This window comes from Nyctibius grandis, chromosome 7 (assembly GCF_013368605.1).
Source record: "Nyctibius grandis isolate bNycGra1 chromosome 7, bNycGra1.pri, whole genome shotgun sequence".
Classification (NCBI taxonomy): domain Eukaryota; kingdom Metazoa; phylum Chordata; class Aves; order Nyctibiiformes; family Nyctibiidae; genus Nyctibius; species Nyctibius grandis.
The window spans coordinates 33,674,625-33,692,472 of record NC_090664.1 but is presented as its reverse complement, the minus strand read 5'-3'; the positions used below and the strand labels follow the sequence as shown (position 1 = coordinate 33,692,472).

The 17,848-nt window shown below is 39.2% G+C and overlaps 1 protein-coding gene across 2 annotated transcripts in view; it reads left to right on the top strand.

The window, feature by feature from the left end:
- Positions 1-11,311, top strand: part of PTTG1IP2 (PTTG1IP family member 2) — a 28,541-nt gene extending 17,230 nt beyond the window's left edge. For both annotated transcript variants that reach the window (XM_068404927.1, XM_068404926.1), the window contains exons 6-7: positions 5,320-5,366; positions 10,872-11,311. In XM_068404927.1, coding sequence (XP_068261028.1) covers positions 5,320-5,366; positions 10,872-10,921 — 97 coding nt within the window. In that variant the 3' untranslated portion in view covers positions 10,922-11,311. The remainder of the gene's footprint in view (positions 1-5,319; positions 5,367-10,871) is intronic.
- Positions 11,312-17,848: the final 6,537 nt, after the last annotated feature.

Here is a 17,848-nt window from a genome sequence, read left to right as displayed (position 1 = left end):
CCTTTACATATTTATAAACATTAATGAGGTCACCCCTCAGTCTCCTCTTCTCTAAGCTAAAGAGACCCAGCTCCCTCAGCCTCTCCTCATAAGGCAGATGTTCCACCCCTGTTTGCCCTGAATCTAACAATGGTTATGGCTATTAAGTAGGCATTGGTGGTATTAGGAAGCAGAATAGATTCTCTTGTAATTGGTTAAACTGATGCGTCCTTTAGCCTTGTACAAAATTCCCAAGTTTGTTGGGAATAGAAAGAATTAGACTAGGATACAATGCGGACATTTAACAAAGAATTTTTCAGAGCTTGACTTAGTGCAAAGCTTGAATTACTAGTTTTGGTTTTGTGATATTTTTTTTTTTTTTTTTTTTTTTTTAGAGCCGTTACATACTGGCAGTTCAATATATCTATTTCATTTTTCTCCTAGCTGTATAATACAGTTTAGTAGCCTTTAAACTTACCAAATTGTCTTTGTTCTGCACAAATTTTAACAGCATAGACTTACAGTTGCAGTAATGTGTATTCTGCATTTGTACTTGTTTAGGAAAGTATAAGCTTGAAAGTAACTTTCTGCAGAGGGAAGATGAGGATTAGATGTCTCTTAGTGTAGTTGAGCTAAAATTACTGTTCTGAAAATGTATATTTTTAAGTGTAATGGTGCCACTAATTTAACCCTTTAGATTGCGTGTAAAGACATTCTCTCCTGATGTAACTGTGAGCTGCTGATGCAAAGAGCATTCTTACTTTTCTTTCATGCCCAAGGCACAACATTCCTTGGCTCTGTGCTATGCCAAATTTGTTTTGCAGAAAGCTATTCACATTTCTGGGGTTTTTGAGGTTTTTTATTCTGTTGGGCGAGTTCAGTGAACAGTCTCAGCACGTGTCTGTAAGATTGCTAGCATCCGTAGGATGCAAGGACAGCATGAATCCAGGGATGGGAGAAAAGCAAAGAAAGCATTTATTTGGGGACAGAGTAGAAAGCAGTACTTCCCCTTTCACCATTGCAAGCTACTGTCAGACTTTATCCGAGAAGAGGATGGATGCAAGCTTGTTTTCATAAACATCTTAATTTGTGAGCTGAAAGTGTCATACTTGAATGTGCACAGAAGGGTAAGAAATAGGTGGCCAGTTTAGGAAGTATGCTCACCCACAGTCATACCACACAGTTTCTCAGATAAGTGATGTTGAAGACTTGCAACGAATCAGGAAAAAAAGGTAAATTTTCCACCTGTTAATCCACTTTTAACTAGTCACAGCACAATAGGCAGAGTACTAGTGTGAAGGTGATGTTTCTCCTGTAATGCTTTTGTTCCCTTCTAAAGAGAAGGGATCCTGTGAGGAATATCAACATTTTGCTGTATGCCAAAACCACGTGCCTTGTTGTGGTGAAATGTACGTCCTTAATATTATGCTACGTTGTTCAGTTAAATCAACACTTACCTATGTTTATTTTAAAGCAAAGACTCATGACCAGGTGCATAGGGGATGATTGTGTACCATAACCTTTCCACTGTTATTTGTGTATCAACTTTAAATTCTTGGTACAGTTACTTTGTGGGAAGTCTGATACTTCTGGAGTGTAGCGTTTGCTTTGCACACACAGAGCAAGTGGTGTTGCACCAGGCAATTAGCAACGCGGTGCTAAGACCAACTCTGTTCCTGAATTAAGCCGAGGAACAAGGATTGCTGGGAGCAGACTGCTCTGCCAGAATGATCGCTGTAGCCTTAGAGCAGCAGCCCTCTTTCCTAGCTTGTCTCAGGAGTGTGTCTGTGAAACAGAGAAACTGTTCTAATTGCAGGAGAGAGCTTAGCAGCAGCCCTGGGGTATTTCCCATGTTCTGAGCGTGCATGCCTGCTGTATGTGTGGCTGGGGGGGGTCATGGGAAAACACGAGGAGTAAGCCACTTCCAGCAACCAGAACACCTCGCATTACCCAGTGCTTGCTTCTGTAAGTCCTTAGGAGGATGAATTGCTAGTAGCAGGCTGTAGAACAGATTAGTAGTCTCAACAAGCCATTTCTGACCAGCAAACTGCAGAGGAAAACACTGTATTGTACTATGTGGTCTTTCCTTTCTACAACCTGCAAAGTTTTCACATAGTTTCTGAAAATACCAGGGTAGATACTCAGATAAATAGCATGGGAGGAAAATAGGCACAGCACCGACCTTGTGTTTGTCTGGTTTCTTTTTCCTGTCCTTTTTTTTTTTTCTTTTTTCCTCCTGTGGGATATAGCTACTTCATATACAGCTGTTCAGATCAGTGGGCAATGGAAGGAGAACAGGACTAGCCTGAGCTTCATTTCATTATTCCATTAGTGAATGGTAAAAACAAAGTAAGGAGGCTCAAGTTGCGTAGTGTGTGACTTTTGCAAGCTTCAAGATAATTGCGTCACCTAGTATTTTCTGGCTTTTCAGGTACGCAGTAGAAGCCTGCTTTGTAAGTTTAAAATTTGTGTTAAAATTAAGTTTATTGCAGATACTTAGGAAGTGTATTTTTGGATTACTTGGATGACTGTTAGAATGAAGAGTAAGGGTACTGACATTGGCCCTTTGCTTGTCTTCACAAGGACAAAACTAGCTGTCACTTCACTGAAAAGGTTGAAAATCACTGGTGATATGTAGAGTTTGCACTTATAGTGGGGACAGGAGGGGAAGGAAACCTGGAGTTCAGTTTTTTGACCAGTACTGAAGGAAAACAGGTACTTACAGCATAGCTTTAGTCCTTTATTTGACTTCCTGTCATCTCTAACATGAAAAATAATTTTTAAACATAGCATCAAGTAGTGAGTCTTTCTGTACACTCATTTTATTATTTACAGCTGCAAATACATGGTACATTTATATGTTAGATTTATAAATTATATAAACCATGATTTATATGTTAGAAGTTGATAAACCAATGAAAAGCAATGAGATCTTGAATGATATAAACTGCCAAGTATAATTTGGTAGTGTACTGGTAAGGGAGAACAAGGAGGGGAGGCAGGGAAAGAAAGGATTGCAGTTCTTTTGTTAAGAGCCAAGTATGGAAAATTGTGATGTGAATTGTTAGTATTGGGAAAAATACTTTCTCAGCTTACAGCAGTGGGGACAACTTGCATGAAGAGCCAAGAATTTAGCATACAGAAGATGGAGTAATAGCAGTAGTATTAAGAAACAGAAGCAACTCAGAAGACTGTAAAGTGACTTCAGTTGATTATAATGTAAGATGTGAACAGTGCAGTAAGCCACCTCTGGGTGGCTGATTCAGTGACTGCCTGTTCAAAATTGTGTCTCATTCTTCTCAGCTGATGTATACCTAATCCTTGTACAGTAAATAAGGCTTTAGTCATGGGTGATACGGTATAGTCATGGCTGACTGTCAAAGTTTGAATGTTTCACAAATATTAATGGTTTTACCCTTCAAACTTAAACAATGTAAGGACTTGATGTTTGGTGGTTTGTTTTGAATAGCCTAGGGAAGTATCCTAAAGTGTTTCTGACGTTTAAAGCCTACACAGCCTGACTTCTGCTACCCCCACCCCCCCTCTACTTCCTGCCCCTCCCCGCCACTGCTTTGCCTTACCCTTCTTACACAAAGACTTAGTGCTTTTTGTGTTCAGGGCAGATTCAGACTGACTGCTGAAGTACTGAGATTTCAGTTGAAACTGCATCAGTAAGTCTCCAGTATTTCAGACAGGGTATGCAGAACAGTGAAGAACATGCTGTTAGTACCATCAGTAAAAAAAAATGGTTTAGGGTCACATAATATCATATGGAAACTATAAAGAAATAAGGACTAGCTTTATATAGGAGAAGGCTGCTTTAAGCAGAATCTCTCTAATCTCTTCCCGAGATCCCTTGCCTCATATAATGTCTTCCTCTTATGCAACACAGAATGCAGGAATCCTGTGGTCAGGTTACCCTAAGTACGTAAACTTGACTCCTCTTCCTGTTCTCTTCAACCTCTCAGTCCTGACTTTCTTCCTCTACATGAATTTCACTTCATCACCCCAATTCCCCAGTTTGTCCTCCTGCTGCAGTTTGGCCAGGTTGCTTTGTTTCCTGTGCTGCCTGGGCCTAATAGTGGAAAGGGATATAAGGTATATTGGGGAAATAGTAGTGGAAGGTTTTGAGTCAGTCTGTCTTGTTTGGTTTTCTCATCGTGCTTTATCTGCATGCTTTCCAGGAGTGCAGTTGCAGGGAGAGGCTAGTTCAGCCCTTCAGCTCCATAGGAAGCAGGATAATTGCTTCTGAGGGCACACAGGATCTCATTAGCAATATGAATTGTTTGGAGGTGGAATATGCATAGGGCAGATGGGATCTTTGGTGAGTTAAGCTGTCGGTGCTTAACAGCTTTCTGCTGAATATGTGCAAATTAGAATCGAGTGAAAGTCACAACTTGCCTAACCGGGTTGAATTTTGATAGGGGCAACAAACTGTATTTTTTTTATATTAGAGGAACATTGTTTTGCCAAGTTCTATGTCCTTTCCTCAAAATATATAGATCCTGGATCATCCTAGTGAAACAGTTGTGTAGGAGCTTTTTTGTTTGTTTTTAAACTAAGCAAAATAGGTGCTCCCTTTGAAATAAAGGAAAATTATCTGAGGAATGATGGAACGATTTCCATTTAAACTTCCTTCATTTTTTTTCCCCCTTCACTTTTGCAAAAGGGAGGGGAGAAAGGGGAAGAAGAAATTGACTTGTCAGATACTTGGTTTATGTGAATAATTAAAGTTTGGCAATATTAGATACAGTCTTGAAAACTATCTTATGATTAGACAACATAACTAGAGGTATCCCATTTTTATATAGCACAATATCTTAATTTATTTTCTGCATGAATGCTATGCTGTATTTTAGAAACCAGTAGTTTTCACTTATACTTGCTGTCATGCTTAAACAAAACAGTATATACCTTTTATCATTTTATAATTATTATATTGAATTAGGATTCTGAAGCACACTCTACTCACAGCTAAATTTTACAATTCTTCTCCCTGCTGGAAAGCAGTAGGGAATCTTCCAATATTCTTATGTACAGACAGATACCTCTGTGTGTGTGTGTGTACGTATACGTGGACACATTACTTATATTTGCAAGCATATTTTTCTATATAGATCTCATTTTGACATTATTGATTAGTGAGAAGTTATAGGGAATCTTATAGATACATAAAGTATGTATAGAAGGATGAGATATATAACTGGTAAATGTGGTTTTTTTTTTGATTTTTAATTGCATACTAAATTAAAAAATGCTGTTATCTCAGATGTAATTATCATATTTTGCTTACAGCTCAAAACAGTCTGACTGTTCTTCTGATGCCTCTATTTGTTGCAGGAAACATGAAAGAAAACTGAAGCATGATGAAATACGTAAGAAGTATGGTATGTGGTAATCTAGTTTTGATACTTGGTATCTAAATTTATTCCTTTTTCCTAATTATTATTAAAATTCACAGCAGAAACAAAAAGGCTGTTTCAAAAGGCTGTGTTCAGTTATATTTTGCTTATGAAACTAGTTCACTTGTCTCTGGATAGTCTCACATTTTAGTGAAGACACACTTATCTCTCTTCAGTGCTTAACTTTCAGACCTTTCTGGAATGCTTTGTTGGATCTTGTTGGAGTACTTGAGTTTCCTGAGGAATATAACTGTGTAATTCTGTGCCTCTGGAATACATACACCAAATTAACAAATCTTGCATGTAGCTATACAATGCACACAGTTGTATGAGAGCTAGTGTCATTTTTCCTCCACTTGAAGCATGTTAGTCTATCAATGACTTAATTAGAAACAAGTTCATTGTGTTAATGGAAGATGTACCTTCTTATCGGGAGTCAGGCGTATTCATTTCTTCATGCAGTTATGTGTTGCAATGCAGTTTACCTGCAAAAGATTGTAATTCATCTATAAAACTTAAATTTTGACAGCAAGCTTCTATATGAAGCTTACTTATTGACACGTTCGCTTTATTGCCTATGCAAAGATTAATTTATATTATCAGGTATATTGATTTGAGGCCTGGATTCTCGTAATTCATTTTTGTCCTAAAGAAAAACCTAACTCTTACATGAACAGTTGGTACATCCTTTCAGGATGTACGTAACTGAGAAATGAAAGACAAAATATGTATAAATTCTGAAATCCCTAAATGTTATTGCTGATATATATAGTTTATATTCTGATAACATGCAGACAAATGATTGTCAAAATAATTCAGTGAGACATAATAGAGTAAGTCTTGCTGTAGCCTTGGATCTTCTGTCTTCATTTTTCACTGTCTAGTAAATACGTATGTTAGCATATTAAACATAATCTAATAAAAATTGCTGCAAATAATTATGGAGACACTAGATTATTTTACGCTCTTACGCACTGCAGAGAGGATTCTCAGTTAAGTAGGCATGGATGAGTGGCAGAATGACAATGACTTTGTTAACCTGACTCTGTAGATTAAGATGATCATGCCTGAAATTTCAGTATTTGGTTGGCTTTAAGGGAATGCCTTTTCCCATTTCATCCACCAGCTTTCCTTACCCTATTTAAATGGTAATTACACATTTATAATGCATTGCAGGTGTCACACTAGCCACAGTCCTTTGGGAGCATTGGAAGCAAGAGAGCTTTAGCAACCAGGAATACACACTTTGAATTGTTTCTTTGTTGCACAATTTGATAGTATTTTTCATTTGCTCACATATATGAATGCAATTTGATTACACAAATTATATGTTGACTGCTAGAAAATTTTAAAGTAGAATTCGGAGTACTTTGCAGCTTGTGTAGTGTACAAAAGAATTACAATTTAATTGCTGCTGCATTTGCTGCTATTGTATGTTCAGTATAGCATTAGTGAGAAGCTGCTTTATTATTTATTTATTTCAGGATTTTGCCTGGTATTAGTGGAAGGATTCTTTCTCTTAGTTTTTACAAAATTATTGCCTTTCATGATTTTGAGCTTCCACACCACTTGCTTCAGTAATGCAAAGGTTTTGATCAGCTAATGTAATGACATGTAATCCTATCTCCTTTATTTTATGTGAGATGTTGATTTTTATATTCAGTAGTTTGTCACGGTAAATGTTCCTTCTGTTCCAGATAGATACTTTGTCTTGACCTTCTTTAGTGTTCTGAATGCAAAGCAGGGAAACCTTGTATTGCTATACACTTAAAGCTATTTAGTTTGTTAAGAATAGAGTCGTTAATCTGGGGGTTAAAAATAAACAGGAAAAGTGTAATAAGGGGTCAAGACACACAGCAAACTAGTTCATTTTTTTGCAGCGTATGCAGTCTCTTGTAAGTATTTCACTTGTAATTCTATTTTTGGGCAGTGCTGATATGCGATGAACGTCAGATCTTAATGTCTGAAAAGCTGCATAGTTAGCATAGTATGTAATATAACTGAATATGCTAGAAAGAGTTATTAATTTCTGACAATTGCTTTGTCATTTCATACGTATTAGAAGGCCTAATTACTTCATACAAGCCAATGAAAGGTCCTTGACTATTCTAACTTTCAAACTGCAAAGTAGGTCAAATATTAACCTCAAATGAAGGTAAATAGAAGATAGATACTAGAAGTTCCTGTACGTGTTCTGTGTGTCAGTATTCAAGTTCAGCAGTAACATGTAACAGACTTTATTACAAACAAGACTTCTGAAGCTACAAACATCCAGCTTCTCTGAACCTGTAAGTGTATATTACAAGTTGGGTAGTTGCTCTTATGTCAAATGGGAAACAGTTGAGAGAGACAGCTCATGTCTGGTTCAAGGTAGCACATGAGCTTTCGTTGAACCAGACATGCTATCCAATTAGCATAGGCTTGCAGCTCCTCTTTGAGTGTCACAGCTGGGGCAGCTGACAGGAACTTTTTGTCTTGCTCCTTTTTTTTTGTTGTCTCTAGATTTGTTTTTGTCCACTTACTGGAGCCTGATACAACTTATTCAGTAAGCAGCTCATCACTTGCACCAATTCTGTCTCCCTCCTCTCACTTAATGTAATCTTATGATGTACTTAGAATGCTCAGGATAAAAGAAATTTAAACACTGGATGCAGGTTTGAGAACAAGGTCTATCAGGTGTTATAACCTTTGTGGTTATCCTCATTTGGAAGGAGGGCTCACCATTTCTCTTCGAGTACCTTCTTTCCTGGGAGATGAATTTCTGAAGTCATGACCAATAATACTCACCCTGGACTGGCCCATAGTTCTTAAGGCCTGTTTGGTTCTAGTATTGTACAATAAAACAGATCAGAGAACTTTAAGTTAAAACATACTAATGCCTCATTGGTGGTAATATATCTCTTCATTGCTCAGCATAACAATTCAGTAAAATTAAAGCAAGTACTACTGGGAATGGCATTTGTAGTAACAAGTGACACATTCACTTGAAATATAAGGACTAGTTATCTAAAATGGCTTTTGGCTCAGTGTTTTGGGGAAGAGGCAGCTAAAAGTATATTGCAGCTCAGAGTGGCATAGGAAAAGTTTATCAGGAGTATTACATCATCCTCTGCTTAATTTGAAATTGGCACTACTGGATGTGGAACATCATTTCTGCTGTATTTCAGCTCTTTAAGCTGTAAGAGAACTGTCTAGTGTGTTACTGTGGTACTTTCAGACCTATGAAGGATCAAGTATATGTCTTGAATGAAATATAAGAAAGACATAATAAGCACTTGCCAGACTATATAGAGAGAAGTATGCCACCTAAGTTAATTTTGTCAGGGAATCTGGTACCACCTCTTGCCACTTTGTGGAAAATTTTTTGAAGTTGGTGCCTTGATTTCTAAGTGGAACTTAATGAGTGCAGGGAGTTTATGCAATGCCAATTGTAATAAAAATGTTAATTTCTGGTACTATTGCTAATTTTCTGTAAATGTTGTGTAGATGTGTTTTATATTTGGAAGGGCTGAAATACAGAAGTACTGCAAAAATTTTTGAAATTTGGACTACTCAGTTGTCTTTGAGGTAACTAACTATGTTAGGATCCACAGATCCTAGCTACCAAACTATTAACATGTCTGGAGGAAGGAGGGGTCGTGGCGTTCTGGAAATAAAGTAAATGTTTCTTCTCTGTATTTACGTTGGGGTTATAGTAATGCAGGAATGTTACCTGAAGGCACTAAAGGTTTAATAGTAGGCCAAGGATAAGAGCTTTTTTTATTGTGTGTTAGCTTACTTGTCAGCTAGAATAGATTTAACGGACACTATAACTTTTTGTTTAAATGCATGGAAAGGTAAGATTAAAACTTGAGAAGTAACTGCTTTCTACAAGTTTAAAAACATAAAAGTGTCAAGATCTCAAAATATTGTAGATAATTCTTGACAATGCTGTCATATAACCGTATTCTTATTGCACAGCTGCTTAAAAGATGATTATTTTTTTAAAGCAATTACAGAAAGGGGTAGTACCTTTACTATACTAGTATTTCACATTACCTGGCTAAAGCTTTATAAATGTGACTGGCTTACCCATTCTTTGACAAGTGAGGACCATTAGGTATGAGGGCTGGTTTTGATTTTAACTTTTTACAAATTGACTGCTTGTAATCTTGTCAATTTGAGTAATTATAGGATTTTTTCATACTTATTCCTTAATATTTGCTGTTCCCTATCAGGTAGTTAGTCGCAGTTACTGATACAATAACCAGCACTAAGCAGTGGTGCTTCTTGACCGACATCTTAAAATAACCTGGCAGTTCGAAAGAAGTGCAACAACTGCCAACAACGTAGACAAAACTGCCTTCAGTTCCATTAGCTTTTGACTTTCAGATGGAACAGTGCATGTTCAGTATCTGTGTGCAGATGCATGTGGAAAAGAGGTATGGTATGAAAAGGTCTGAGGGGAGTTCATAGAAGATTTGCCAGTGACTAGTGTCATCTTTCTCTTCTGCTATCGTGAATCTGAACATCTGTGAATTGGGTTGTGTGGCTTAGCTGTCTTCTCTCTCCATGCCCTAAACAAATGAGCTAGAGAAGATTCCAGGCTTGCCAGACATCAGTATAAAAATCTTGGTAGAAAAGATGGTGGCAGTGTTCCTGTTTTTTCACAATAAAAAGTCAGCCTCTGGACTCTTATGGGACTCCTTCATTTTCAGTATGCACTTCTGCCTAGTCCAAATCTGGTGTGTGGTTTAAAGTATTTTTGAAATAATTGCTGTATGGAACAGCGATTGCTCAGCTAACCCTTACAGAAGATGGCATGCATATCCAGACACTCAGTTTAATTGGATGGCTTTGCAACTCTTTCTGTGAGAGTATTCTAGGAAAATCATTAGGAAACTTCACGATGGAAACATACTGCAACCTGGATTAAGTGATGCTCTTGTTCTGGTCACCAGAGGTTTTAGTGCATGTAGAAGTGATCTTCATTTGTTCTTAGATTATTGTCCTGTTGCAGAAATGCTGTAAGTGGCTGAACATGACAGATGGTTGTGTATAATTGAAGTAGAACTAAGTCAAAGTAGCAGCATCTCACATTTTAAAAGGGTGATGATCTTATAAGAACTTGGATTTATAAACTGGCCAGTCTGAATCTGTTCTTTCTGTGCCATCTCTATGCTTAGATTTTTGTAGACTTGACTCTCAGAAGTGCATTTTGTAGGGTATACCTCGCAAATGAGAAATGCTTTTTCTGTAAGAATTTTTCTCTCCCTGCTACATTATGAAATAACTATTCATGCTAATAGCCTGAAAAATAAAAGTGCTTAAGAACACTTTCAATTTATTATTACCTAAACGCCCAAGTATAATAGAGCAACTATTACAGGACAAGAATTGCCTTTTGGTTTTGTTATATGGAGTACCTATTACAGTGAGGTTAGTAACTCAAGGTTTTTATGTAATACTGGTAAGAAAATGATAAACGTGGTCTCCTGTTTTGTCTTACAGGTCTTCTCCAGGATTCTGATAATCCATACAGCAGATTTGAGAATGAATAAAGCTGAGCACTTTTCACTAGAGCTGTAACTCCAGAATACAGGAAGATTGTTTTCGTTTGCCCTTTAGGGCTCTTTTTTTTTTTTTCTAAAGGGTTTTTTTCCTGGTTGTAAAACTAGGAGTGGATAAAGACTTAATGAAATACATGTTTCTATCTTCTACCTATAAAGAACTAATTTTTTTATAAATGCTTTTGGTTGTTGAAGTGTTTGCTGATATTTTTTTTTTTTACAGTGGCATTTAAGTGTGAAAATACTATCTTTCCTCCTCTTAAAATTGTATTTTGTTACTTGTAGATGACTAATAGTCACAATCACATGTTTGAATTCAGTCTTAGCTGCCACTTAAACAGTTGTTCCCGTGTTCCTAAATAAAGATTTTTCCCTACTGTATCTTTTTTATAAAAATGAAAGGCAACATGGAAGCACAGCTTCACACAGCAGAGACGGCTGATGTTGGTATTGATGAGAAAATACACCAGGCACACTCATATGTACTACCATAATGTGAGAACGGGGTGGAGTGTTTTTTCCCTCTGGAAAAAGATCTTCAAGAGTGTAATGTCTAAGAGCTGAGAGAGGGGAACATATTTGCTTTTGAATAATTCAATACAGTCGTGGAAATGTTAATCACAGAATCAACCAGGTTGGAAAAGACCTCAGGGATCATCGAGTCCAACCGTTGCCCTTACACCAACCTGTCAACTAGACCATGGCACTGAGTGCCATGTCCAGTCTTTTCTTAAACACAGCCAGAGATGGTGACTCCACCAGCTCCCTGGGCAGCCCATTCCAATGGCTAATAACCCTTTCTGAAAAGAAATTCTTCCTAATGTTCAACTTGAACCTCCCCTGGCAAAGCTTGAGGCTGTGTCCTCTTGTCCTATCGCTAGTTGCCCAGGAGAAGAGGCCGACTCCCACTTCACTACAACCTCCCTTCAGGTAGTTGTAGACTGCAATAAGGTCACCTCTGAGCCTCCTCTTCTCCAGGCTAAACAACCCCAGCTCCCTCAGCCGTTCCTCATAGGTCAGACCCTCCAGACCCTTCACCAGCTTGGTCGCCCTCCTCTGGACTCGCTCCAACATCTCAACACCTTTCTTGAAGTGCGGGGCCCAGAACTGGACACAATATTCAAGGTGCGGCCTCACCAGGGCCGAGTACAGAGGGACGATCACTTCCCTAGACCGGCTGGCTACACTATTCTTAATAGAGGCCAGGATGCCATTGGCCTTCTTGGCCACCTGGGCACACTGCTGGCTCATGTTTAGCCGGCTGTCGATCAGCACCCCCAGGTCTCTTTCCGCTGGGCCACTTTCTAACCACTTGTCCCCCAGCCTGTAGAGCTGCATGGGGTTGTTGTGGCCGAAGTGTAAGACCCGGCACTTGTTCTTTTTGAACCTCATGCCGTTGGTCTCGGCCCATCTATCTAACCTGTCCAGATCCCTCTGTAGGGCCTTCCTACCCTCCAGCAGATCGACACTCCCACCCAGCTTGGTGTCATCTGCAAATTTGCTGAGGGTGCACTCAATCCCTACGTCTAGATCATCTATAAAGATATTGAACAGCACCGGCCCCAGAACTGAGCCCTGGGGAACACCGCTAGTGACCGGCCGCCAGTTGGACTTTGCTCCATTCACCACCACTCTCTGGGCTCGGCCATCCAGCCAGTTTTTAACCCATTTAAGAGTCCACCCATCCAAGGCCCGGGTAGCCAGTTTGTCTAGGAGGATGCTGTGGGAGACAGTGTCGAATGCCTTACTGAAGTCTACATAGACTACATCCACAGCCCTGCCCTCATCTACTAAGCGGGTCACTTGGTCATAGAAGACCAGGTTGGTCGAGCAGGACCTGCCTTTCATGAATCCATGTTGGCTGTCCCCGATGCCCGAATTGTCCTGTATGTGCCGTGTAATGGCACTCAGGATGATCTGTTCCATCACCTTGCCTGGCACCGAGGTCAGGCTGACAGGCCTATAGTTCCCTGGATCGTCCTTCCGACCCTTCTTGTAGATGGGCGTTATGTTTGCTAATTTCCAGTCAGCTGGAACTTCTCCAGTTAACCAGGACTGCCAGTAGATAATAGATAATATGTACTTTGAAAAAGAAATTGGTTCAGTTAGCAAAATTGGAAGAAGGTAATTCTTGAATAAATGTAGTTGTGTGCCTAAATTTAGGAAGAAACATCAGTCTGTGTGAACACTTTCTTCTGTAAGCTCGATGTATAACTAACAACAACAAAAACGAAACAAAAAAAACCCCAAACCAAACAAAAAAAGTTGCCAAGATTCTGCAGTTTACCAGGGCTGACCCTAGCCAGCAGCTAAGCACCCTCCCTCCAGTGGGATAAGGGAGAGAATGGGAACAGCAGAAGTGAGAAAACTCTTGGGTCAAGATAAAGATGGTTTAGTAAGTGAAGAAAAGGAGGGTAGGGGGAACAAGTGATGCAAAGGCAATCACTGCCTCCCAGCTCTGCCCCCGCTTCCCTCAGTTTTTATTGCTGAGCATGATCTTGTATGGCCTGGAATATCCCTTTGGTCAGTTCTGGCCAGCTGTCCCAACTGTGTCTCCTCCCAGCTTCTTGCCTACCCCTGGTGCACTACTTGCTAGACTGGGCAGAGTGGGGGAAACCCAAAACCTTCGTGCTGTGCAAGCACTGCTCAGCAAAAGCCAAAGCACTGGTGTGTTATCAGCACTGTTCTAGCCACAAATCCAAAGCAAAGCACCATACGGGCTGCTATGAAGAAAGTTACCTCCATCCCAGCCAGACTCAGTACAGTAAGGAAGCAATATTTTTTTAACCTTTTATTGTTCTTTTGATATTTCCGTAATGCAATTTATTTCCTGTCTTTATTTTCATAGTGGTGTTTCATTGAGCATTTTTACTAGCTTGCCAGTATGATGCAACAAGCCAAGAGCTCTTCCTTCCCCCAGTCTAACGCAAGTTCCCATTTATTCTGTACAGTTTAAATAACTTCCCTTGCTGTATATTGTCCATTAAACAAATGTATTGAAGATGTTCATGTTATTTTTATCAATGTTCCTAAAATAAACACTTTAACATCTTTAATTTTCTGTTTAGTTCTGTCATTCTGTACAATTTTAAATTAACTTAGTTTAAAAGAAGTAATCAAGTATGAGTTTGGGAGAAGGGAAAGGATGCATTTTTGCTTTTGCTGTTTTTCTGACAGAAGAACAAAATCTTAACAGTACAAAGGTGTGGTGGGAATTAAATCTTGCCCACAGGTGCTGAGGTGGATTGCTGTTCCTTCCAGTGCCAAAGAACCTGCCTCTGCTTAGGCTTTAGTAACTATCAACTTATCACTGATTTTGGTACCGTGTTCACTTCCATTCTTTCACTGTTTTTTTCTGTAAACAGTTTCTCTGTATACCTCTGTATACAGTTTCTCAGGAGTTTATATAAAAATGTTTCCCAGTTCCTGAATCTGTATAGTAATTCGTGTTAATGGAATAATGGTCCAGTTTTCCTTTCTTTTTTTTTCCTTTTTTTAACTCATATTTAGCACTTTATTAGTAGGCCCTGTGCTTAATTTCCTATGTTTCTTCATCTGTCAGCAATTGTCAAGTCTGAAGTATTATTCACATGGCTGTCTTTGAAGAATGATGGTCTGTGATGAGTGACTTGATAGTGTGGAAATAAAACATGCTGATGGTTTTCCCTGGAGATAACTTTTGCAAAAATGATGAAGCTCTGCTTGCTGTCTCACGACCCAAGTAGTGACATTCCTGACTTAATAGAAAAGCATTTTTCTTCAGCACCTGCGCTACAGTATATGCAGGGCTGTCACGTACAAAAGGGGGAGGAGGAACAAACTCTTACAATTTCAAAGATGGTAAAGTACTTGGAGAACCAAAATATTTTGGGAATATGGAATGGGTGCTGCATTGCTGGGGAGTAGTGGTATTACATTTAAAGAGAAGGCTGAGTGAAGTCAGTGCAGTCTTCCACACCGTGTTAGCTGGGCATTCCTGAGCCACAGTTGCAGGCATCAAAAGGTAACAACTGTGGTCAAATTTATCTTAACCAAATTTACCATATACTAAGCCTTGACTTTATAGTGTAGGCTATAATTTATACAAAATGTCAAGCTGGACATCTAATACTGTATAACTTGGCTTACACAGTTAAAGACAAGACTCCTAATTTAATGAGGCTATTCTTGACAGCAGCCTTAAAGCTTAATAGAAAATGCAAAAATCCCCAAACAATGCCCAGACTTTTCAGATTATTTAACCTTTTTTTACTGTGTTCATTGGAGCAATTAATTGGATGGAAAATATCTTTATTTCAATATATTAATTGCAGCCTTCTCTGCTTTCCTGTATGTCAGTATTTCTTACATTTACAGAAATATGGTATTTGGCTTGCCAATAGAAAGGTTGCTAGTCTTTGTATTTCAGTGTAGCCACAAGTAATTGGGAAAACAGCTGTAGAAAAGAGGTAACAGTGTATCTTTGGTTCTCAAGTGTGGGAACAAGGGCATTTATCATTTTCAGTATGAGCTTCCCCTCCTCTGCACTTTTCCAACAAGAGAGAGAAGGGATGCAATGTATAAACAAAATGAAAGCAGGGAAACAGCATAACCTAATCCTGAGAGCCGTAATGCTCCTGCTCATCGTCTGTTTTTCTCAGACTTGCCTTTCATTCACACTCTATTCCCTCTTTCCTCTGTCTTTATACTTCTTATTTTAGTGGGGTTTGCTTGTTAATTTTAGTAGTGAAGGTATTACCATCTCAAAAGAAGAGCAATCTCGGAAATCAAAAAGTTTAAATGCGTGTTTATCTTTCCACAGAACAGAACTTCCAGTACTGAAAACTCAAGTGGGTCAGCTTTAAGAGTAATGTTGTTGGGTGTAATTAATTTACGTAAAGAGAATTTTAGTAGATTGAAGCATGCTGGTTTAACTCATCTTCATGCAGGAACATACTTTTTGCCACTTCTGAAATCTTGGATTTGATGATGAGCCCATTAAGTTTTCTGCACCATGTCTTGCTTAATTGTTATTTGTTTATTAAGTAGGCATATGGAAATAATTTTGAAAACCAGTCAATTTTCTGTTTGGAGTGGGGTTTTTTTTTGCTTACAGCATCTTTGTTTCAGACTCCCATACATAGTATTCATCATCTACCCTTTCAAAAAATCAGTGTGCCAAACTGCAGTTTCTTATTACACCAAGCATGTGCCTGAGAAGTGACTCTGACCTGCATGCCAGTGTCTTGCAACCCTAGGATGCCCCCAGCTGAACTGCTGAACATGCAGTTCTCTAGATTTTCAGTTGGTCCAGAAAGAAGTGGGACAGAATGAGCTAGCACGCTCTTCTTCCCCTCCTTCTGAGTGTCAGGGACCAAACAGGAACAGAGTGAAGAGGAAAAAAGACACTTGGAGAGGAGATGATGGGGAGAGGATCAGGGCGGGAGCGGGGAAGTCAGTAGTCTGGGGAGACAGTGAAGTTGGCAGCACTTGTGCCCCCGATTCCTGCCTGTCTCTGGGCTTGATCACCTTCGGGTTTGGGGCTCTGATCAGCCAGCATCTCCGACTGCCCTGTGCTTCAAAGTGTGAACTGGGGAGGTTATTTGGTGGAGGCTTTTCAAGGCTCACATGTGCTCTCATCTTTACTAAGACAGCAGGGCCAGGCTTGCTGTCAATTGACTGATTTATCTACACTTTAGTTATCAAAAAAACACTTTCTGCATGCTTTTCTGATGCTGAGTTCCTACAAGAGGTATTAAATGTCAGAGATGAGAACAAAATTCTTTGTTCCACTCTGACTCTTCATTGCTGCTTTAAGCCACGGTGAAGTGGAGAAGGCTGGGCAATGTGCAAACAGGGAATGAAGCAAACCATCCATGAACGCGAAAAGTTGTGAAGGGAGGCAAAAGGGAATGGATAGTGGGAAACAATAGAACAGTGGTCAAAAAAAGGTGTTTTCTTTTGCACATCATTAATGAGATTTGCTTTTGTATTTTGTTATGTACTGTCATCTTAAATCAAAATATGCAGCTACATTGTATTGCCATATCAAACATTCCCAGGTTGATTCACTTGCTCTGTCAATAACCAGGCTTACTGTTTATAGGAAGACCGGCTGAAAATCACGAACTTTCCTGACCTATCTTACACAGTTTACAAAGAAACTATTTAGTGGTGTCTTACATGAGCTTCCACAAAGCAGGAAGGGAAGAAAGTAAGTCTAGACCTAGAGAAAACTGCCAGTGGCTTTCAGCATTTTAACAAGTTTATCAGTCTTCTGACTGAATGTCTCGACCATCAGTGTACATTATTAATCAAATGTTGGAGTGACTTTTCTCTTGCTGATATAGCAATTGCTTCTCAACAAGAAAAAGTAATAGAGGGCAGAGTTTTTGAGCTGTCACTTTGAGTCAAGTGCTTGCGTGGCAGATAAATGGGTAATAGAGTAAGCAAAGTCACTTTGAGAACCATGTAAGCTTGAATCTGTTTGTGTATTAACATGATGAAGTAAGATTCAGGATGAAGATAAAGTTATTCGCAGTCAGTCCAGAGACATGGTTTTTTTCTTTTTTTTAACTTTGACCTTCAGTCCAATCTGTGCAAGGAGCTGTCAAGTAGCAGCACAGCAAAAAGGATTAGGAAATGTTTAATTATCCCAAGTTCAGGTGGATTTTTGTAGCACTGTTTCTGTCACAGTTCCTGAGCTAACTACATCTCTGACCTCCATCTCAAGGTCAACCTTTCTTATACCCCTACTTGTCACCTGGCTTGAAATAGAATCAGGCACTTGGTGTTCTCAGACCAGCCCTAGTTACTTATTTCCCGTGCATCAGTTCAGGAATCACACACACATACCACTCTTGCCCTCAAGGAGAACATCCTTCAAGCTCCCATTACTTCTTTTCATTGCTTCTTTTTCCTTTGTATGACCTTGGCACT